A 22,604-nucleotide genomic window follows, 5' to 3' on the forward strand; every position below is an offset into this window, starting at 1 on the left:
GCTTATTTTTCCCCCTTTAGGATGTCATCTGTCATGAAGGCAGGAATCTTGGGGGTTTTTGTTGCTGTTGCCAATGTCTTCTACGTGTCTAGAGCAGTGCCTGGCACATAGTAGGTGCTGAATAAATAGAGCATAAGTGCTGGAGACGAACTTTGTCGTTTCCCTCTCCTGTCCCCACTTCCCTCTTGCCTCAAGCTAGAGATCCTTACACATGTCAACCACATGCTCTCACAGATACAGCGGTCAAGGGTCAGTGGTCAGGGTCAAGTGAGAGTCGATCTCTGCCCAACACCATGTGTGTGGCTGCCCTAGGCCGGTAGTGAAGCACTGAAAACTGCCTGCACCCCCATCTTGCCAGCTGTGCATCCATTAAGCATATTTACATGGCTTATCGAAGAGTGCATTCTACACGAGAACCAAGAGATCACAATGTCCGCGGCATCTGTAAAATGAGGGAAGGCGTTGGCCAGAACTTCAGCCTCTGGTTTCTCAGCAGCCAGGCCTGTCACTGTGCCACACACACGGAAAAGACTAGATTTGTCTGACAGGAAGCCAGGGTGTTAGCAAATTAATTTCTGCAATGAATCATAGAGCAATCATGCTGGAAGAGAGCACAGTTTTTTCTTCCAAGGTTTGTATCCAAGTGCAGTAGTGGTTTTCAGACTTGCGAATTGCTGATCACTCCTAAGCTGTTTAGAATGGAAAGGGTGGAGCCATGTAGGTGCAGAAACCCAGCCCAGAGAGGGGAGGGAACTCGTTCAGAGGCACACAACATGGTGGTCCCATAGGTAAAAGAGGTATTTATTACCATAAGTTACGCAGACGGTTATATATGTGGACAGTCAGCCACTGGTTTCAAGCAGGAGGACCAGCCACTGTCATTATTCTGCCTGGTGTCTCTTGAGTTCTAAATGCCAGGCAAGATTCCTGGGTCCAAGGAGGGGCTGAGCCCGTCTTCGCACCCTACAGGGTCCTGTCTGTGAATACAGCTGGAACCTTTGAGGATAGCCTCCCATTAATGGCTGTTCGGTGATCTGGTCCTCGTCCTCAGTTTTTTCTCTCGTGATGGTTACAGAAGGGGCTTGCAGGGACAGAGGAAGCACCTTGAGGAGTCTGAGATTCTGTGCCCCCAGATTCTGTACACGTCCTTCCTTCACAGCTCTTGCAGACCTCTGTCCTCCTGCTGCTCTGGCCAAAGAAACCAGAAGGCCAATTTCTGACCCTCCCAAACAGCAGATGGGAACGCGCTTGCATCGCTCCTCCTCACAGAGGAGCTCAGCCCAAGCCCCCATCGAGCTTTCTCTGTCAGATGCCCACCATGGGTCCAGTGGCCATGGAGACGAATAGGCTGTCTCTGTTCAAGGAGCCCCCAGTCTGCGTTGGGGCAGGAGGGGAGGAAAGTGTCCATGACTAGCCTGTTCCGGGGCGAGAAGCAGTGCGAGCATGCTTCCCACAGAGTGCAAGGCGGGCAATCACTTCTGCCTGGGCAGGTCAGGAAGACTTCCTGGAGGAGGCGGTATGTGGCAGGGCCTCGAAGAACCCTCGACAGAGCAGCAGAGGGAGGTGTCCAGGTGTGACAAGTTCAGAGGAGTGCAAGTGTGCTGGCAGTCCCATGAGGAGCAGCAAGCTCAGGGCACAGGGAGGAAGTCTCTGTCACAGCTGAAGTTTAGGTTTCAAAGGCCAGAGGGAAACGGAACTCCTGAAACTCCTTGGAATTTAATATTTAACCCTCTGGGATTTACTTGCTCTCCCATCAAGGGTGTCCTTGAAGTGCTTCTCGGATCCCATGGAAACCTTCTCTCACTGCACCGCTCTGCCTTTTGATGACGAGCTGGAAGCCCTGAGGGCCAGTGCACCCAGGGGCTGGCTCACCTCCAACCCCGGAGACCAGAGAGAGGGCTCCAAGTCTGGTTTGTTACAAACAGTCTTCCTGCCGCTGAGATTGTTCTTTTAGAAAGCGGGCGGGCTGCCTTTCCTCCCCTGCCACCTTCCTGCGGCTCTGCCCGCCCCAGTGCCCTGCTTGCCAAGTGACAGGGTGGGTCGAGTGTCTGCCATTAGGTGTTAATGGGCGATTCTTGAGTTTTTTGTTTTTTGTTTTTTTTTGCGGTACGCGGGCCTCTCACTGTTGTGGCCTCTCCCGTTGCAGAGCACAGGCTCCGGATGCGCAGGCTCAGCGGCCATGGCTCATGGGCCCAGCCGCTCCGCGGCATTTGGGATCCTCCCGGACCGGGGCACGAACCCATGTCCCCTCCATCGGCAGGCGGACTCTCAACCACTGCACCACCAGGGAAGCCCCTTGAGTTCTTTTTCTCAACCCTAAGCTATTTTTTCATTTTTCCTGAATTCTGATCTTGTTTATATATATGTATAAAACTTTTGTGTTTGCAGAAACCTTAGGTCCTTTAAATGAGGAGGGAAGAAGTAAGTAAATAAAAGCTAATCTTGTAGGCATTCAGTCCTCTTCGTGCTTCCTGTTTTCTCCTGGAGGGAGCACGTTCAGAAAAGCACCCACACACAATTTCACACGGCATGGCTTGCGGCCTGATCCTTTGCTTCTGTGCTGCCTGCTGGATTGAGAAATGAATTCTCCGATCCATGTAGAGCACAGGGGGTTGCTGGTCCCTTGAGCTGAGTGCCAGCACTTGGCTCTTCTAAGAACATGAAAAGCTTGGTTAGCAGCAAGCACAGCAGTCGTTAGAGCACAGCCAGATGCCAGCCTTCGGAGCAGCCGCGGGACCTGCCTGGAAACCAGACTTTGTTTGGTCACCTCCTAGTGATGGGATGTACACAGAGAGGGGGCTCCCCAGCTGCATGACTGTGCATGGCGTCCAGCGGGACTGCTCTCTGTGGCCGTGGCTGTCCGAGGAGGAGGGATGAGCTGTTATTTGTCAAAGGTCTCTATGTTCACCGATAATATTGGGGCTTTGCGTTTTCTGCCTGGTGCGCGGGAGGGACCCTTTCTCAGATCACCTCCTGCCTCTGCCACCGTCTCACCTCCAGCCAGTGCAGACTCTGGGTCGCAAGCTGCATTCTTGTGGTTGCTGCTCCTTTTCTGATCTTCAGTTGTTTGGTGCTAGGGAATGAATTAGTTCTCAGCTTCTGTGGCCTAGGCAGGCTGGGCTAAAGAGTCATGTTTGATGATGGCGCTGTCTGAGGGGCTTGATGTGGCTGTTGAAGTTGCTCTCTGGGAGTGGCTGCCTTGTGGCATCTGGGCAGAGGTTCTCGTTACCCACACAGGGGGTGGGGGCAGACTGGGGTGGGGGGTGAAGGAGAGACGGTGGGATAACGGGACCCTGGGTCAGGGTACGCTCTGGAGCCACCCACATCATTTCAAACGGACGTGTGACTTCGTGCCTGCAAAGTCCACATGTGATAAACGTTTGCTGAATGACTAGTAAATGGGGGAATGCCTGGTGGGGGTCACACGTGTAACGTTCTAGGTGTAAGAAATCTAGGTGAGGGTTTCCTAGGAGTTGCTCTCCAGGCTGTGAGGTGGTATGTAGAGGTGCTTGCCTCCCATCCCATGACCTGTGACGGGTATTACGGAGGGTCCCTAAGTGCCCACCCGTGAGGAATTACCGTCCACACTGTTCCTCATGGAACCCAAGGTAACCATGTTAAAATAATAATAGTTCTTCTCAGTGTAAGCAGAGCCCCCAGGAGGGCCCATAGAACTGTGCCCGTGTGGGTGAGTCTTGAGATGTCATTATGCGTTGAGAAACAGGGTCACGTTCAGTGCGGTGCTATTTTCAAATCAATGAGACAGCCCCATAATCATCCTTATGAAATGACTGGTTTTTAACTAAGAAACCAGGGAAAGCGCAGTGAGTGGTTGACTCCAGCACATAAGTCAGAGGAGAGTAGAATGTAGAATTATTAAGAAAAAAAAAATAGACACACACACACACACACACACACACACACACACACACACACGTATATCTCCATCCCAACAAGATTGGAAACTGAAAATGTCCTCTTTGTTTTTCACCCTGGGACATGATGCTAACAGTTACCATCGGTCGCTTAGTCAGCAGACACTGGCTAAAGACCTGCACTGTGTGGCACTGGGATCAGAAGCTAAACCAGAGAGAGCCCTGCTCTGGAAGGAAATGTAAATAAATAATGGCAGTTTCAGGGAGGGGGATGGGAGCGAGTTAGGAGAGAGCAGGTGGTGACCAAATCTCGGTTTGGTGGCTCAGCTTGTCTGAGCTTCTTCTTGTTTGTAACATGGAGCTAATACTGGCCTTTGGGGATTGCTTTGGGGATTAAGTCAAGTGATAGCATGTTATATGAAAGTGCTGCAATGGTCTGTAGACGTGAAGGGCACTTGTGGAGGGCAGGATTAACTCCAGTGGGTCAGTCCTTCCAGGCTAAGAGGGTTAAACCCTCACCCTGGTGGGCGACTCACGGACCGAGGGCCTCTGGGGTTGTGGTCCTCCTAGAAAGGGCTGTTTGCCTTCCTTTGTCTAAATCCCCACCTTGACACCCCAGTGATCACTTATACACAAGATTGATTTTCCGTATCCAGAGAATGTATGAACATTCAAATGACTGCATCTTAGAGAATCAAAGAGTAGAGCCAGAAGGACCCCACTGATTGTGTACCAGGCATGGAAGCTGGGTTTTGTTCCATGTGCCAGCTTTCATTGCGTGTCAGGCAGTGGCTACATCAGGCAGTGCTGTGTTCAGAAGGATTCTGAGGCCCCCTTCCAGGCTCGGTAAGAAAGTGTTATGATTGACTAGTTATGTCTGCCACAGACTCAAGATTAGACAATCAGGGGCTTTCCTGGTGGCGCAGTGGTTGAGAGTCCGCCTGCTGATGCAGGGGACACGGGTTCGTGCCCCGGTCTGGGAAGATCCCACATGCCGCGGAGCGGCGAGGCCCGCGTACCGCAAAAAAAAAAAAAAGATTAGAAAGTCAGGAAATTTTCCAATCTTGATCTGATTCAGTCTCCACATTTTAGAGGCTGATGTACTTTAATTGCCCCACTATATTTCTATCCCCAGGTCCACCTTTATCACACGTGCGGTATCAGTTTCCCTTCTGTTTTGGAAGCTGATTGCTACAAACATCTGTAGCTTTATGTATAATTTAGGTCAGCCTATATGCATTCCATTTATTCTAAGAAAGGCTGGAGTGTTTCTCTGTGTCAGGACTCTAGGAAGCAGGTAGTAAAGTAAGTAAGTAAGATTTTTCTTAGACTCGACCATTAGCTCAGGCTGTCATGGGATTCCCCCTGGGGTTGTGGGTAGGTGCAAAGGGTGTCTGCTGTGTTCGGCCCTCCCCCCATCCACTGGTTGCTTGTGACTCACTAGGTACAGAAATCCACGTTGCTTCCTACCCTGCCTCCCATTTCTCATGAAAACCCACTTTAATGAACTTAAGCACGAAGCGTTTATAATTTGACAAGCACCATATTCTCTTGTGTCTAGGCCTTTGCATATGCTCTTCCCTGTGCCTGAAAAGCCCCCAAATCTCTCCTCATCCTGGGGTCTCAGCTCAGAAGTCATTTCCTTTAGGAAGCCTTAACTGATCCTTACTGCAAACTGGTTGTCCTTCCTCTGGGTTCCTATAGAAGTTGCTGGTTTTCTTGGTCTGAGCTCAGAGGACTGTGTTGATTATGGGTATGTTCTCAGCAAGCACCCAGCACCTAGTAGGTGCTTGGGAGGGAGCTGTGTGTAGGGTTGTTTCTTCTTTGCCTGTGTAACTACGTCACTGAGCCATCCTTGCCGGCAAGGACCCAGTAGAGAGTCTTATGATGTGTTTTGGACTATTCAAAACCCACAATCTGGTAGATTTTGAAAACAGTAGAAATCCCGAGAGAAATTGGGCATCAGCTTTCCATGAGAAATGAGGGAAATTCTGCTTTTCTCTCTCTCTCTCTGTCTCTCTCTCTCTCTGTCTCTCTCTCTCTCTTTTTAAGTTTCCTACGAATTGTGTAGGGGTAAAAACCACAGGATACATTTGTTATAGCACATGTTTTTATTCGCTTAGCTTGGTGAGAATGAGCACAGCACTGCTTCACGTGAATGAAGGCAGAGGTGAATTCCCTAGTGCCCTGTTCACCACCAAAAAGCTTATTTTAAATAATTATTCCCTGAACATTTTTCTAAAGTTAATTCTCTGCTTTTAAAATCCTTTTTCCCCTTCTGTTACAAAACCTATCCAACTGGAATTCCATACTTTTCCAACAGTGCTCTGGATCAGATTTCGTTTTTCCTTGCTGTCTGATGGGTGTAAAGGAATGAATGAATGACCGACGGTTGTCATTGTGTCTAACTACGGGATGCCGGGGGGAGCAGAACCCTTCGTTCTTTCACCGAACAGCCTCCGACTGTAGTTTGAAGCCCTCGTGTATGTGGGCAGGGTTTCTCGTCTCTTCCCTGCTATCACATGACTGGCTTATGCCCTTGCTCCTCACAGTGGGCCTTTCTCGTGCTCCTTTCCACTTTTAATTTGCCGTTTTCCTCCGCTGTAGGCTGGAGGAATGGATCATCAGAGTTGTTTAAGTTATCCAAAGTATGATATAATTAGGTCCTCTGGGGCCTTTGCTGGGAAGAGCACATAAAGGTTCTTCGTGAACTCTGACTTCTGTTTGAGCTGATCCAAGGCCCTTAACATGCTTTCTTCTTGTGTGTCAGCTCTGCTGGCTACAGCACCGGGTACCTGGCCTGTGAAAGGTGAATCACTGCAGACGAGGAGCTGGTGACAGCTGGGAGGGGTCTGTGCTTGTTATATCCACCAAAGGGCTTACGAGGGTCCCTTAGCCAGTCACCTGGGGACTGACCGTGAAGGGACAGAGATGAGGACAACCACGTGGGCTGGCATGAGCACTGTGGCCAGGGGAAGAGTTTGGTGAGGCTGATGGGAGTTTTTCATACTCTGGTGGGCATGTCCTTTTCTTTTTATCAGAACTAAAACCGTGACTGATCACCACCTCAGCCTTCATAGAGAAGTGAGTCATTGTGGTGTTACACGTATTTATGTCTATGGATTAGAGCCTCTTGGGCCAAATAAAAGGCCTCAGGTGGGGGAAAAAATCCATTAAAGTCTTTGAGAATTTTTCTGTTTCAAACATTGATGAAGTGCTACACTTACTAGCAAAGAGAAGGTTTGATCCTCATGGGCTGATCTGCAACACCAGACCTGATTGATTCTTAAGAGTGTGGAATCTGAATGCTCTGCAGGGACCCTTTGGTCCAGCCCCACAGCCCGTCCCACCCACCTTCAGACTAGGCGGTGGGAAGGGGGTGCCAAGCCCCCAGTTCTGAGGCTCGACCATAATGATGCCATCTCAGGAAAAGCTGTTTTTAGCTATTTCTCAGGTGAGAGATATTAGGGTGAAGTCACATGTTACTCCATACACGCCTGACACCCAAGGACCCTAAGTGAACCACAGCACTAGTTCTTGGACGTGAGTTTGGTTTTCTTCATCCCAGGTGTCATGGATGATGCTTTGGACCATTTTAGCACAATGTGAGTGGGTGTTGGTAAGCCTTTCAGGAAAAAAATGCTTTTTCTAGCATGTCCCTTCTCCCCCAAAGAGAACAGGATATTATGAAAAGGGCAGAAAACCATAGAGCTTCTCACCCGAAAGGCACCCTGCACGTCACCCACGCCAGCTGCCTCCCTTTCACAGATGTGGAAACTGAGACTGGGAAACAGAGTACGGCTTATTCCCGTCACAGGCCTCCTGGTGACCACCTCAGGTCTGGAGCTCCTGTATCCTGACTCTGTTTATTTAAGTGACTGAAACTGATAAACAGATGAAGATGCATTTGGCCTCAAGCATAATGGAAAAGACACAGTGTAAACTGATGAAATACGATTTTTTGGCCTGATTGGCAAAGCTGAGAAGGAGTAGTAAAACAGTGTTGGTCTGGGCATGGGGAAGTGGGACTTATGGTATATTGGTTGTGAGAGAAAAATGGCAGAGCCTTTCTTCAAGGGCAGTTTGGAAGTAGGAAAAGCTTGAAAGATGAGTTTATCCTGAAGGAGGGAGTCAGGATATCCATAAAGAATTAGCTGTAAGATGTTCTCTGTAGCATCATTTCGATTAAAATATTGAAAAATCAGATCTCTGGAAAGGGGGTGGTTGAATTCGTTTGTGGCCTTTGTACAAAGTAAGTATGAGACCATCAAAAATGATGTGTGTGTGGTGTCTGGGACTTGCTTTGGGGGATGCTCCAGCCAGACATTGAGAAACAAAGGCGGCGGCGGTGGGGAGGAGATGGAATAAATGTGCAAAATGCTGGTAACGTGAAGCAGGTGATGAGCATGGGGGTGCACTTTACTCTTCTCCTTCGTCTGTTTGAGATTTTGCAGGATGGAAAGGCAAGTTGGTGTCCATTCTTATTTCAGAGTCGATTGAGTATTTTCCTGTGGGGACTGTTCTCATCCATTGTACTTTGCTTAACCACACACACTAAAAAGCGATGCTCATATTCATTAATTATCATGGAAAGATTTTATGATATATGTGAACGGAAAAGGGCCACAAATAGCTATGGACAGCATTCTCATTTGGTTTAAGAAAAAAACAAACCCATATGGAGAAAACAGATGGAGTGTGTACACCTTAAGTGCATATCACTGGGTAGGGAGGTTTTTTTTTAGCTTATTTGATTTTTTTCCCCCTGCAGCAGATATGTATATATCACTGGTGAAATTTTACGAACAGTTGAGCTTAATTAACTATGTTGCTCTTTTGATTTAGGGAAGAGTATGGAGGAGATTAAGAAGGTGCTGCTGTTGGTGCTGGGCTGTGCTGTCCAGGTAGGGATTGGGCAGGGGACAGAGAGGAGGGCTCTTAGGTTTGGGTTTGTGGGGATAAAACACCCCCTTCGGTGAGGTAGGAGTGAAGCTGCTTTCAGCCCAATAGGACGGAAGGTCGCAGGGTTCCTGCGAGAGATGTGACACTGACTTAGGTGGCAACCATTTCTAGCACCTTGGGCAAGAGGCCAGGTGGGGATCCCTGGGGCCGGGTGCCATTAGCAAATTGTCCCCAGTGTAGGAACATCTAGAGCAAGGATCAGCACACAACCTGTGGGCCACATTTGACCTGCCACCTATTTTTGTAAATAAAGTTTTAGGGGGACACAGCCATGCTGATTCCTTTACATATTACCTGTGGCTGCTTTCACACTACACCAGCAGAGCTGAGACCCATGGCCTGTCCAGTCTAAGATATATATTTTTTTTACCATCTGGCCCTTTACAGATGAAGTTTACCAACTGCTGCCCTAAACCAGCTGTTCTTGATCTTTACTTGTTTAAGAATCCCCTGGAGAGCTTGTCTGTGTCCCACCCCCCACCCCCGGTGTTTTTACAGACAACCCCCCAGGTGATTGTGATATAGGTAGTCTGAGCCGCTTCTAGAGAAACCTCAGTGTGAGGGGCTGGCTGGTAGGAGGGCAGAGCGCTCTTGATTATAGAAGGAAAAGCCAGGGGTGGGGGCAGGTGTCTCCTTTTGAAACTATTTCTGTGGCCCTGGAGGCCCCAGGTTGCCCTTGTAAAACACTTTTCATTAACACTTGTAACCCTCCACAGTGTGAGAGGAAAGAGGAATTTATCGAAAGAATCAAACAGCTGGACATTGAGACACAGGCCGGGATCGTGGCCCATATACAGGAGGTAGGTGGGGAGCTTTGTGGGGCTTAGCCGTGGACCATTGCTCCCATGGCACCCAGCAGGCAGGCCCTCTCCACCAGTGAAAAGTCTAAAGAGCACATCGCCCATTAATGATTTTGCTAATTTTAGGTTTCAGACACTACAGACAAATTGATTCGATTTGGAAAGGTGGCTGTCAGCAAGCTAAAATAAAGGGGCGGCTAAAATGAAAAAGAATTGTTTAAAGACCTCAATCAAGTCGTCTTTTGCCTCTTCTTCTTGCCTAATATGGACTGAGACTATTTTAAGAGCTGTCAAGTGGTTTAGGCTCAGAATTTGATTTACAGTCCCTGAAAATGTATTCTGGCAAATGTCACCCTGCTTCAAATGGTTGATCCTTATAGAGAGAGATTCACTGCTTCTGTCAGTGACATGGCAGAGAAACAACTGCCACCCCTTGGGAAGTTAAAAACCAGCGAGCCCCAGAAGGGCTGTTTCCGGAGACTCGGCCCCCTGGGTGGGGTCAGGAGGGCTCTGCACTAAGGACAGCCCCTCCGCCATTGACTTTGGCAGAGGTGGTATCAACTGAAGTGGTAGTTTCCCTGGAAACCAAGCACCCACCTGAAAGTTAGTTCCCTGACCTCCACCCCACCCTCCTCCAAAAGAAGCCTTGTACGTTTTAATTATCTTAGGAGGTATGGTTCAGCCTTCCATCTAATTGGACAGATGAGATAAATGCATGAAAAAGACATGAGCAGGAGCACGTAGGAGCAGGTGTGTAACTGGCAGAGGCAGCTGAACACAGAGCTCCCCACGCCGGCTCTGGGGACAGGCTGCTGGGCTTCCGCAGCCAGCTAGGCACTGTGGGTTGCAGACTCTGAGTCAGGATTTGAAGCAGGAGACGGTTGCAGCTTATGGCAGGTAGAGGGTCCAGCAAAGCCCGTCAGTATTGTAGGAAATGTTCTCAACCATTCGTGTCAGTGACCTGTTAGCCTAAGAACCATTCTGCCTTTTAACTTTCCTCGAGTGTCCGTGTGTTTTGAAAATGTATCTGGGGACTAGGTCCTCGAGACTAGCTAGGTCTTTGCTACTCGCTGTCTCCCCTTCCCTGTTCTGCCAGCAGGATACTTTTTTTTAAAAAGCATGCACCCAAAAAAGAAGCCCTGCAAGATTATCAAGTTCAGTGACTGGATATGGAAACAGGACTTCAGAATTAGTTGGGTGCTGCTTTTTAATTTTTTAATTTTTTTTGGCAGTATGCGGGCCTGTCACTGTTGTGGCCTCTCCCGTTGCGGAGCACAGGCTCCGGATGCGCAGGCTCGGAGGCCATGGCTCACGGGCCCAGCCGCTCCGCGGCATGTGGGATCTTCCCGGACCGGGGCACGAACCCGTGTCCCCTGCATCGGCAGGCGGACTCTCAACCACTGCACCACCAGGGAAGCCCAGTTGGGTGCTTCTTAAACATCCAGGTGCCCGGGCCCCACGGGAGACCCATTGAGTCAGAATTGGGAGCAGGAGCATAAGCCTTTAATTACAAGCTCCTTGAGTTACTGGTGTACAGCTGTGGTTGTACCCCTGGACCCCCTTTCCATAGGCCTTTCCCAAACACTGGTATGGAGCAGGCCTGGAACCCGGCCTCAATCCCAGTTCCGGGCCTTTAGGGTGCCCCGTACAATGGGGTGAGATTTCTCCTAATTCTCTGAGATTTACTGAATCCCAGCTTTTCTTCAATAAGGGAGGAGAGGTAAGAAAGCAGGTGTCTTTTGAGAAACTGGAGGGCCCTGTCTTTGTTTCTTTGTTTTTAAACTATTCTCTCTCTCCATGTACTGCTCTGAAAAACTTAAGAACTTTTTTTGGTGTGCCTCTCTGACGGGATATCCCTGGTTTCTTTTCGTTTTCTCATGTTGAGGCTTGAGTGTGCTAATACCCACCTTCCCGAACTGGAAGGATGGGGACTCGAAATTGATCTTCTTCTTGCCTCCTCTGGCTGGTCTGAGGGTGTCGGGTTGAGAAGGTCAGGTCGGCAGAGTCATTGAAGAGGCTGCCCAGTGTAGACATAGCCATGGGCCTCCGCTCACATCTGATGGAAAGGGAAGATCCAGGAGGTCTTCTGTGACCTGTGGGGATGAGATACAGGCTTACCTGAAAATTGTTTTAGACGATGAAATATTTCCCAGAAAGTAATGTAAGATCGTTATGCACCCAACATTCCAACATAAGATTTTTAACATTTGCCATATTCGTGTTAGATTCTATCTTTTTTTAACATATAGTCCCTCTTTGCACCCGTGGCATCCCTAGGACTTACCTTCTTTGTGTTGTAAATTGATGCTTCAGTAAGAATATCTGAGGACAGTATATTTTTAGGGAAATACTATATTGTAAGGAGAGCTCTCTGGTATTAAAAAAAATCCGTGTCCTCTTGGAGCCGGTGTTGAGACTGACTTAACACCCGGCCTGACCTATGCTAGTGGAACTTGGCTGAGGGGCGTCTGCACTCGCTTGAGGAGCCCCCTGCTCTCCACGGAAGATCTGTCAATGAGGGTGAATGACGTCAGGGGACCGAGTCAGCTGTGACCCCACCCCCTGGCTGCAGGGTCGGGGAGCTCCCAGAACCCCCGGCCATGCCCTGCCCACCTCTGCAGCGCCTGACCTGTGCCCGCAGGTGACCCACAACCAGGAGAATGTGTTCGATCTGCAGTGGTTGGAGCTCCCGGACGTGGCTCCGGAGGAGCTGGAGGCCCTGTCGAGGAACATGGTCTTTCACCTCAGGCGGCTCATCGACGAGAGGGATGAGTGCACGGAGGTGCGTCTGCGGGTGGGTGGCGGACCGGCAGGCCCGGGAGGGACGCCTGGGCCCTGGCCACGCGGCCACCCTCCTCGTGCTGACTCTTCGTCTCAAGCCTGCTGCCCCCTGGTCCTGTCTCTCTGGTTTCTGGTGGCGGTGGGAACCGGGCCCTTTCCCTGCAGCCAGCGGTCACCTCCGAGAGCCGCGTGGGAAGGTCGTTAGTTGTTCATCGCACGTGGAGCTCAGAGACCCTCCTCGTTCACGTGCCCCTTTTTACATCCCGCTACTCCTGCTGCCTCCTGGTTTTTCAGTCTCGGCCGACGCCTCTCACTTCCTTCTGGTCCGCTGACCACTGTGCCCCAAGTTCGGGTGCAAGCGCTCCTTCCCTTCCCCCGCCCGCCCCGCTGCAGCTGATCGTGGACCTCACCCAGGAGCGGGACTACCTCCAGGCCCAGCACCCACCCAGCCCCCTCAAGTCCTCCAGCGCCGAGTCCACCCCGAGCCCCACCAGCAGCCTCTCCAGCGAGGAAAAACAGCACCTGGCCGTGGAGCTGGCGGACACCAAAGCCAGGCTGCGCCGCGTCAGGCAGGAGCTGTGAGTCCTCCGCTCGGCTGGGCTGTTTGTTCTGCTCTTGTGCTGTGTTTCACACACACCCGTGTCTAGCACGTGTGGTGCAGCGAACAGGAGAGCTCTGACTTGGGCCCTATAGAGTCAGCTGGGCTCCGCCCTGAGCGCCATTGGCGACCCTGCCCGGGCCTGCGCCAGGAGGGGTTCTACCCAGTCTCTAGGGCTCAGGCCGTCTGGGCTTAGCTGACCACCCACTGGTATGGTTTTTGGCTGGAGGGAGGATGTGGCTCGCCCACGTCTAGTGAGCCGTCCCCGTTGCCTGCGGCTGGCGAATGTGCCACTTTGCCCCTCACCTCGGGAGCTGCCCGCCTCCGCCTCGTCCCCAGTGGGCCCTGCTGCCTGCCTGGCAGTGAAGTGATGCCACTGCAGCTGAGGTCTCCTTACCTCTCTGTACCCACAGAGGGAAACCCGCTGCCCAATGGATGCAGTTGGAGGGTGGGCATTGGAAAGTTAAAAATGGAAAAGACTTTGAGTCAGGAACGTTTCTGCAAGCCCCACGTGCCGGTTCCCCTCCTCATCCCCAGAAGCGCGGTTCCCTTTCCTTTTCCTGCTGGGGGCCTGCAGGGTGGCGGGCCGCTCCGCTGCTTGCCCAGCAGGCCCCTTCACCACGCTCGCTCCGAATCGCCCCCAGGGAGGAGAAGACAGAGCAGCTTGTGGACACCAGGCATGAGGTAGATCAGCTGGTGCTGGAGCTGCAGAAAGTCAAGCAGGAGGTGAGCAGGGAGGCCTGTCTGTGTGTCTGCGTGTGTCGAGGGGACGGGGGTGGGGTGGGCTGGGACTCCCTGGTAGCTGTGGCCCAGGGTTTCGGGCATGCAGCAGGGGGAGCTTCCAGCAAAGGCTTCTGTTTCCTTCCCGCTCAGAGTAACACTGCCCGAGAGCCGCTTGTCCTGAGAACGGCTGAGGGGGTGACTTTCTTAGTGACAGCGAGCGGGGACCCCACGCGGTGGCCTGCACGTGGAGCCCCTCGGCCACCGAGATGTCCTGGAAACGCTGCGCTTCAGAGACTTGGCCCCCTCTTCCCTCCCCAGAGGGGTGCCCTAAGCTAGGCTCCCCTGTCTCTGCCTGTCTCCCAGAATATCCAGCTGGCGGCTGACGCCCGGTCTGCTCGTGCCTATCGCGACGAGCTCGATGCTCTGAGGGAGAAGGCGAACCGTGTGGAGAGGCTAGAGATGGAGCTGGTGCGCTGCCGGGAGAAGCTGCACGACGTGGACTTCTACAAGGCCCGCATGGAGGTAACGCGCCCAGCCCCCGGGTGGATGCAGGGGAGGGTGTCGGGGCTGAAGCGGGCACAGAGACCAGGATCCAGGTGGGGTCACTGATGCTCTGCCTACCAATCCTGACTGCCTCGCATCAGCTGCAGGTTCCTGGACACTCTTTTCTGAGAAATAAGGTGTTTTGCCCCCGTTGACAATCTTGGGGTTTGGAGATGGGTTTAACGAGCGGGGTGAGATCAGGATGTCAGGATGTCAGTACGTACTGAGTGGCCTGTTTGACGGTAAGAAATGACCCCCAAGTCTCTTCTCGCCACCCCGGTGGCTTTTGAAGGGGTTGAACGCAGGTCGCGGGGACCCTGTGTTGCCCTCTCCCTGCTCAAGGCCTCCTGCCGAGCTGCCGGCAGGCGTGGGTGGGGACGGCTCTTTGGCCCTGACATGCTCCCCCCCCCCGCCCCCCGTAGTCGGGCCCTGGGGCCTCTGGGCTGGGCGGAGGTGGGATGGGGAAGGCTGTGCTCCAGGGCCCGTGAGTTCCTCAGACCTACTTTAGGAGTGTTTGTTCCCTGAGGAATGTTAGTGGCACATTGGAGTCGGTGCATTGTCCTTGCAGACCACCTGCAGGAGCTATCCACCCTTAGCCAGAGCCCTGAGGGCAGGGCCTGGGTCCTACCCGACTACTCGGGGAAGAAGAATGAGTTTTTGTCTCTTCTGGAACAAGACAGTGTTAGGTGTGACGGGCAGAGAGAGGAGCGCGGCCGTGCTCTCGAGCCCACTCACGGCTGTGGACAGCCGCCACGCAGGGACACTCCTCTGCATGCAGGGGGAGTGACAGGCAGCACAGGTGCCCTCCCCCGGAGCCTGTCCAGTCTCACTGCTGAGAAACAGCTGCCCGTCACAGAAGGAAGAATGCATTAGTGCCACGTGGGAGGAAAGGTAAAGGACGGGGATTCAGGGCGAGGGCGAGGTTAATTTTGGTTAGAATAATATGGAACACAAATTTCCATGTTTTGTTTTTAAACTTCTGGTGGCTTTCATGTGGGTCCTAGTCTAGTTTACATAAGGATTAAAACAGCAAGGAGAGGAAAGCGGCGTGGGCACCCCTAGGTACAGTGGGACTATGTGGGGTGGATGCACGGAGTGGTCCTTGACTCGCCTTTGCAAAGCATGGTCGCACCTCACTGCTGTCAGGGCACGGGGGTTTCTGTCCAGAGGGCCGCGTGGGAGGAGGACAAAGGCAGAAAGATGGCCTGGGAGATTCCTGTTGTCCCATGTTTTGTTATTGTCTGAAATTCCCAACACTGAGGACAGGTGCATTGGTGCCGTGTGCGTCCTGGGTGAAGATAAGGTGGGCCTGTCTCCACTCCTCTCTGGGAGTTATAGCTTCCTGGTCTGTGCTGGCTCTGAAAGAAACAGTAGTCTGAGAGGCAGAGACATAGCAGGACATGGTCCTAGCTGCCACACCAACTTGGTGGGTGTTGGGCAAGTCTTGTCCCCATCTGTGAAAGGAGGAGTTGTCTGGGCATCTCTGAGACCCTTGTGCCCTGGTGTCTCGTGACACAGGAGCACGTTTCCAATGAGCTTACGCTAGCAAGCCACTCTCCACAGAGATGGGGGCCCCTGGAACCAATCCATGCAGTGATTGCTGGGTTGTTGGCAAGGCAGTCAGGAGCTGGGTTAATGGTCAGTCCTGGGGTGTGGTGCACACACACATCACATTCTTATGATATCCCCCCGCAGTGCCCAGGTTCAGGAGGGGAGATGGGCTATGGTTTGGTCTGCCCTGCCCATCCAGCTGGGCCTGGGGAATGGGGCCCCAGCTCGACTTCCGCCCTAGCCAAGCCCCTCTGACCCCAGGCAGGGTCGCTCACCTGCGCTCTGGGGTTCCAGCAGCTCTCCCCACAGAGTGCACTTCGTGAAGTCAGAAACGACGTCTCTGTCATCTTCAGCAGGGGGAGGTGCTAAAGATACATTTGTTGATTTGAGTCCCATGCTTAGGATCCTCAGGATGCTCTCACCTTTCTTTTTTTTTTTTTCACCTTTAATTAAAAAGAAAATCGAACGCTTCCCCACAGTCCCCCGACCCTCTCGAGCTACCCCGGTCCCTCTCCGAGCCTGTTTGAAAGGAGGGACCACCAGCTGTGTCCTTCATTGCCTCACCTTCTGACCCAGTCCTCCAGGTCTGCCTCTACCTCTGCTCACCTGAAACCGTGCTTGAGAATCAGGGTCCACGGCTCCTGTGCCAGTGCAGGGGGCACTTCCCAGCCTCCCTCGCCCACCCTCTCTGTGGGCTCGGACACCACCACCCTCCACCGCTCACTCGCCTGGCTTTCCCGAGTCCCGAACTTCATCTTCTTGGGCCCACGCGGGAGGTGGTCACCTTGCTCTGCTTCTGCCATCTGGCCTTTCTCCATGGTGTCTCCTCTGCCTCCTGCCCCCTCTTTAGCTGGCACGTACAGACTGACAGGTCCCACATCTTCACCTCTGGGCTGGGCTTCTCCCGCACCCCAGACCTCAGTCTGTCTCAAGGTCAGCGTGTCCAAATCCAGTGTCCCTCCCTCCCTCCCTCCCTCCCTCCAACCTGCCCATACTGTCTCTAGACTGGACTCACCATCCACCGAGGCAGGTCCTCAAGCCAGAGCCGGCTCGGCCTTGAGTCTTCTTTCTTCTCCACCCCCTGCTGCAGCCCCAGGTGCGCTCCATCCTCCAGAGCCCATCTCCCCACCTCCCAGCCTGTCCCTGGCCAAGGCGGATGTTTGGAGAGTGAGTCCCAGTGCCCGGCCGGCCTTCTCCATCATTGCTTGTTCACATTATTCCGGTGCCTGCACGGGGATAACATTATATTTATTCCAGAATGCCCTCCACAGGCATCTGGGTTGGCCGTTCTGCCCCGCCTCTTCTCGTTCACATCCGCCTGGGCTGCTGCCAGAGTGGCCTTTCTAAGAGCTCCTCAGGCCCCTCCCCATTGCTCTTGGGATAAAAGTCCACACTCCACCCCTTCTGACACCCACTCTGGTCCCCGTGGAACTCTCTGCTCCGGCCAAACCGAGTCCCCTTCAGGTCCGCTGGTGCCCCACCCTGAGGCCCCTCGGCCCAGCGCATCTCCCCGACACAGGGAGGCCCGGTGAGGGGTGGGCAGGCCACGCTCTGCAGGCTGCACCCCCAGCCCCGCCTCCCATTCCTTTAGGCCCCGTCTTACCCCCAGGCAGACTCACCGCGTGGTGTCGTAATGATGCATCCTCTGTTTCCCACCCACACCGGGAGCTCCTTGAAGACAGGATCTGTGCCTTCCTGACCTTGAGTCTGAGTCCTTGGTGCCCACGTTGTCCAGCTCAGAGGTGGCCAAACTACCATCAGTCCTGGGGCGGTGTCCGACCCACCATCGGCTCTTAGAAATAAAGTGTTACTGGAACACAGCTACGCCTGCTCATCCACACGGCCCATGGCTGCTTCTGAACTGTGCCTGCAGAGCTGAGTAGTCGTGACAGACTTAGGACCCGAGAAGCCAGAAATATTTACTCTCTGGCCCTTTACAGACCCATGATCTGGCCCACAGTAGGTGCAGTGAGGTTTTAAATGAGCATCAATAACTGTGTGTTTATGCAGCTTTTTCCACACACCAGGAACTTAGTGTGTTAAGCTCAAACCGTATCATCACCTTTAAGCCTCCTGGTGGCCTGGTGAAGTTGACCAGCCAGCGTTAGGTCCTCTCATTTTTTCAGATAACAAAACCGAGAATAAATTAATAACTTGCCCAGCATTGCAGTTGGTGAAGAGGTGGACCAAGGTGGCACTGAAATGCCTCTCTCCACCTCTGGGACCCCAGCCTTGCCAAGAAAGGAGGAAATAAAAGGCGTGGGGTCACGCAGACAAAAGGGGTGCAGGGGAGGGCAGCTGGGGGAGAGGGTGACGGTGGCCACTGCCTCAGACGCCATGGGGGCTAAAGGGACGCCCGGCCTCTGACAGTTCCTGTCAGCACGTGGACATCACATTGTAAGCTGAGAATGTTGAAATGCAGGGAACTAAGATCGCCTTGAGCAGGGAGACCTCTGTTCCCACTTGGGACTCTGTGGTTCCTAATGACTTTTAAGGAGTTTTGATAAAATTCAGCAACAGAAGAAGTTAGAGCAGGAGTCAGACCTGATGCTTGCTTTATGGTTCAGTCCACCACGCTCCTCGAATCAAAAATTTAAAAGCAGGCTGGTGCTCTGTGAAGCTTAAGGGGCTGCAGCGGAACCAGACGGAGGTTAGCAAGGGGCTTGGGTGCTGCGGTCCCAGGTGCAGTGGGCAGGAGCCCATTGTTTCTTTGGTTCTATCCCACCTCCTGGAGTTCGGTGCTTTTGTTAGCCTGTCGCTTGGTGATGCTCAGTGGGTGCTACCCTGAACAGTGTCTCACGGGGGCGTGACAAGATGGTGATAACGGCAGCCGACCTGCTTACTGGGCCTCGGGCCCCGTGCACGGACTACTTCACGTGCGTTATCGCCTCTGATCCCCACCTCAGCCCTGTTTTCGTGCCCAGCAGAGGACGAGGGATCGGTGGTTGAGAGAAACGCGTTTGCTTCAGGCGCCACGGCTGGTAGCGCGCGTGGCGGGCGGGGGACCGGAGCCATCGGCCCACGTTCCCAGTCACTGCTCCTGGTCATCACGTAGACGAGCAGGGGCAGCTCTCGAGCCATTTGGGGACCAGCCGTCAGGCCTGGCCTGTGACTTCCTAAACGTGGCCCCTCAGCTGTTTGCCGGGCTGGGTCAGGCCTTTATAAATAGCCACCTGATTCAGTTGGGGTCAGGTCCTCAGCGGCGGGCTGGCCTCGGGCAGCTGCCCAGAGGCAAGGAGGCGGGCCTCTCCCTGGGGGCCGAGCCCTGGGCTTGCTGCGGGAGCTTGGGCTCACTTCCTTGCAGATCTGGCTTCTCATTGCTGAGGCAGTGAGGTGTGCAAGGCTGGTTATTTCTGTTGCCTAATATATGGTGGAAGTTGATACCACCGGAAAGTTGAGATGTTTTTGAACGTACTGATGGTTAGAAGTCCTCCTACCCAGCGCTATATTCTGCTCCTGGTCACCCTTGTCTGTCTCTGCCTGTTGGAAATCTCTGAGGCCTTCAAGGCCCACCTCGCATGCCACCTGTGATTCCCCCTCATGGCATGATTCAGCTGACAGGTGTTCATTGAACACTTCCGTGAGGCCCACAAGAGAAATGGAATATCCTGCCCCCAGGAGTTCACAGTCTGGGGGAGAAGGACAGGCCAGCTCACTGTTGCCTCACAGCATACCCAGGGTGCTCTGGGAGCCCAAGTACCCGACTCGGCAGGTGGGACAGAGAGAATCTGCCACCACTTCTCAGAGGGGCCAACTCAGGCTGGGCTTTGGAGGTTGAATAGGAGTTGGTCATGAGGATGAAGGGGTGGCCTGTGCTGTGGGAGCTCAGGGCTGGGAGTGCTAGTGTGTAGACCTGTTGGAATGCCAGGTGAGAACAGTGGGGATGGGATGGTGGCCAGAGAGGGGGGACCAGGTCTTCTTCCTGCTTGAAACCCCTCTGTTTCAGCTGTGGCTCACACTGTTACTGATAGCCTGGGCCTCTTATCCACACGAGCCCCTTGAGGATGGGTTGCAGGCAGCTTGAGGGCGGTGGAGAGAACCCAGGTCTGGAACTCTCTGGCCCAGGTTCGAGTCCCAGCTTCACCCCTTGCTGGCTTTGTGACTTCGGGCTTATTCCTTAGTTTACCCAAATCAGCCTCTTCCTCTGTAGGAAGACACTGTTCCTACCTCCTCCAAGGGCCATTGTGACAAGTGAGTGGGGCAGGGACAGGGAGTGCCTAGTGCAGGGCCAGCCACATAGCGGACGTCATCTCCAGCAGAGAGAGGGCGCCCAGGGAATTTAGAATTTCAACGATTATACCTTCTATGGCTGCCGGGCTTTGATCAGACCTATGTCCGCTGACCGGAAGGCTTGCAGTTTTCCCTCTACCAAGTATCTTGGATTCTGGCCTTTGCAGGGCGAATGAATGGGTGGCGGATAAGCAGAGCTCCCCACCCAGCTCCCAGCGGTTAGAACCCAAAAGCGGGGCAAGCCTTACAACACTGCCCACCGGGAGAAACGGACACATTCCCCCGTGTGCGTGTTCACCAGCTGAAGGCATTCAGGGGAATCTCAGTCCCCCAGAGATGCTGAGTGGTGCTGGAAGGACTCTGGGGAGAGGAGAAACCAAGAAGCCCCTTAACCGGTGGCGGGGGTGTAGAGCAGAGATGAGGTGAAAGATCTGAATCCCTTGTGTGTGCTGGGCTGCACGCACAGGACCGAGAGTTCCTCGGACCCCTTGCCTGCGAGGGACCCTGCAAGGGAACAGCCATTGTATTCTACACCCAGCACGTGCCCGGCACACAGGAGGCCTAGGGACTTATTTATGGGGTTCACAGTCTTAAAGGCTCCCTGTTTCCAGGACATCGCTGAGAACTGTTGTTTTTCCAAGAGTATGTGTGTAAAATGTTCGAATACGAGCTGTGCATTGAATGAAAGCTTGTCTGAATAGCTGTTTTTCCCCAAGACCCTGATCAGTGGAATGAATGTTGAATTGAGAGCACTAGACTCAGTCCTTGAACCTGGGACAGACTCTTAGCCCCACCCCTTCCTTGTTAAGGAAGTGGAGGCTCAGCGAGGTCCCGGATCTGTCAGTGGAGTCCACTTGTCCGACCAGACCAGGTTATAGACGTCACGTGCCTTTGCACTGTGGCCGGCATAGGAAAAGTTACCTTTCCGGATTTAAATATTTTCTTTCGGTCGAGAAAGTCCATTTGGCCTGACCCAGTGAAAAAGGTGCAGGTGCTCAAAAGTGGAGACAAAACTCTGACAGCAGCAGCCTTATCCCTGGATTGTTTGTTTTGGTCCAGAGGCCTGGAGGAGCTCTGGTCTCAGAGCCCTGTCGTCCTGAACCAGGTGCCTTTATCTGATGGTGCTCATGTCTGTTTTTGCTGCCCAGGAGCTGAGAGAAGATAATATCATTTTAATTGAAACCAAGGCCATGCTGGAGGAACAGCTGACTGCCGCTCGAGCCCGGGGCGATAAAGTGCACGAGCTGGAGAAAGAGAACCTGCAGCTGAAATCAAAGCTTCACGACCTGGAATTGGTATTGCAGACTCTTGTCTCGATCAGATCTGTCTAAACAGATTGGGGAGGTTTCGGGTTGGTGCTGCGCCCCTCTCTGGCTTTTCCGTCGCTGGGTTTGGTGCCACTGCCGACACAGGGACTCGCTGACTGCAGAGCGTAGCTCGCTCCACTCAGCGGGCTCGGGTGGGCACCACTGAACGCCCACAGACGGGCAGGACGGTACTTCTGGGTTGCTTTTCTGTACAGATGAGCTAACGTGCGTGTCTTCTGCAAGAAGGGTCTCTGCTGGCTTTTATGGCGTGGGCTGGGCTGTGATTTGTGAGTTTCTTTACAGGCGTCTCAAGGCACGTTAGGTGCCCTAGAGCCTGGAAGCAACCTGTCACCATGGTACTTGCTCTAAAGCCCTGGGCCGTAAGTCACTTTGTTCAGGCAGCATTCAGTTAGAGACCTCGGCTCTATTATCACCTCCATTGCCAGTCAAGGTATCTTTCGGTGGCTGTAACTCTCACAGCTGGGCCCTGTGTTGGACTCATTTCTGTGCAGGGAAGTGAGCAGGTGCCTGGGGTCCGTTCATCCTCGGGGAATGAGGGTGGATGCACAGGGGCCGGGGCCTGTCCAGAGGAGCCCCCCGGCCACGTTCTCACTCCGTCCTTCTTCCTGCACTAGGACCGGGACACGGACAAGAAGCGAATAGAGGAGCTGCTGGAAGAAAACATGGTCCTCGCGATTGCCCAGAAGCAGAGCATGAACGAATCCGCCCACCTCGGCTGGGAGCTGGAGCAGCTGTCCAAGAACGCAGACCTGTCCGACGGTAGGTAGCGCCCGGTGCCTGGGAGCCAGCCTGGCTGAGGCCGCTTCCTCAGCCAAGGAGCGGAGCCCTCAGCTCTATATCTTCCGTGTCAGGCCATCCATTCACCCCAAGTAAGTAGGATTTCCTTCAAGTGCCATTTGGAACTGTTTCATTACCCTTCTCCCCAAGGAGAACATGAGGGGTCTGGCAGCCTTGATGTCAGGACACGAAACACAAATCAAGTGTTGCCAGGTTTCCCAGTTCCCATATGGACGGTCCCAGGAGCTTCCAGATTACAGCACGCTGACACCGGAGGACATCATAGGCCTGTCTGTGGACGGTTGAAAGCTCTGGATGGCAGGAGACGTCCCCAGTCGTCACTAATCCCCACTAGAAATGTACCCTGGGCATTATTTCCTCCATCCATTTGCATAATTGGGCAAGACGGATGCAGTCTGTTCTCTGTCTCTCTGGG

General features: G+C 53.2%; 1 protein-coding gene across 4 annotated transcripts in view; it reads left to right on the forward strand.

Annotated features, from left to right (window-relative positions):
• CCDC88C (coiled-coil domain containing 88C) overlaps positions 1–22,604 on the forward strand; it is a 126,988-nt gene that overhangs the window by 56,818 nt on the left and 47,566 nt on the right. For all 4 annotated transcript variants that reach the window (XR_009531696.1, XM_060095723.1, XM_060095726.1 and 1 more), the window contains 8 exons: positions 8,721–8,779; positions 9,554–9,637; positions 12,279–12,419; positions 12,812–12,996; positions 13,661–13,742; positions 14,103–14,261; positions 21,212–21,358; positions 22,006–22,150. Coding sequence is in view for 3 of the 4 variants with exons in the window: in XM_060095723.1 (XP_059951706.1) it covers positions 8,721–8,779; positions 9,554–9,637; positions 12,279–12,419; positions 12,812–12,996; positions 13,661–13,742; positions 14,103–14,261; positions 21,212–21,358; positions 22,006–22,150 (1,002 nt within the window). In the remaining variant the exon portion in view is untranslated. The remainder of the gene's footprint in view (positions 1–8,720; positions 8,780–9,553; positions 9,638–12,278; positions 12,420–12,811; positions 12,997–13,660; positions 13,743–14,102; positions 14,262–21,211; positions 21,359–22,005; positions 22,151–22,604) is intronic.

The sequence above is a fragment of the Mesoplodon densirostris genome, chromosome 4 (assembly GCF_025265405.1).
Source record: "Mesoplodon densirostris isolate mMesDen1 chromosome 4, mMesDen1 primary haplotype, whole genome shotgun sequence".
In the NCBI taxonomy this organism is placed as follows: Eukaryota; Metazoa; Chordata; class Mammalia; order Artiodactyla; family Ziphiidae; genus Mesoplodon; species Mesoplodon densirostris.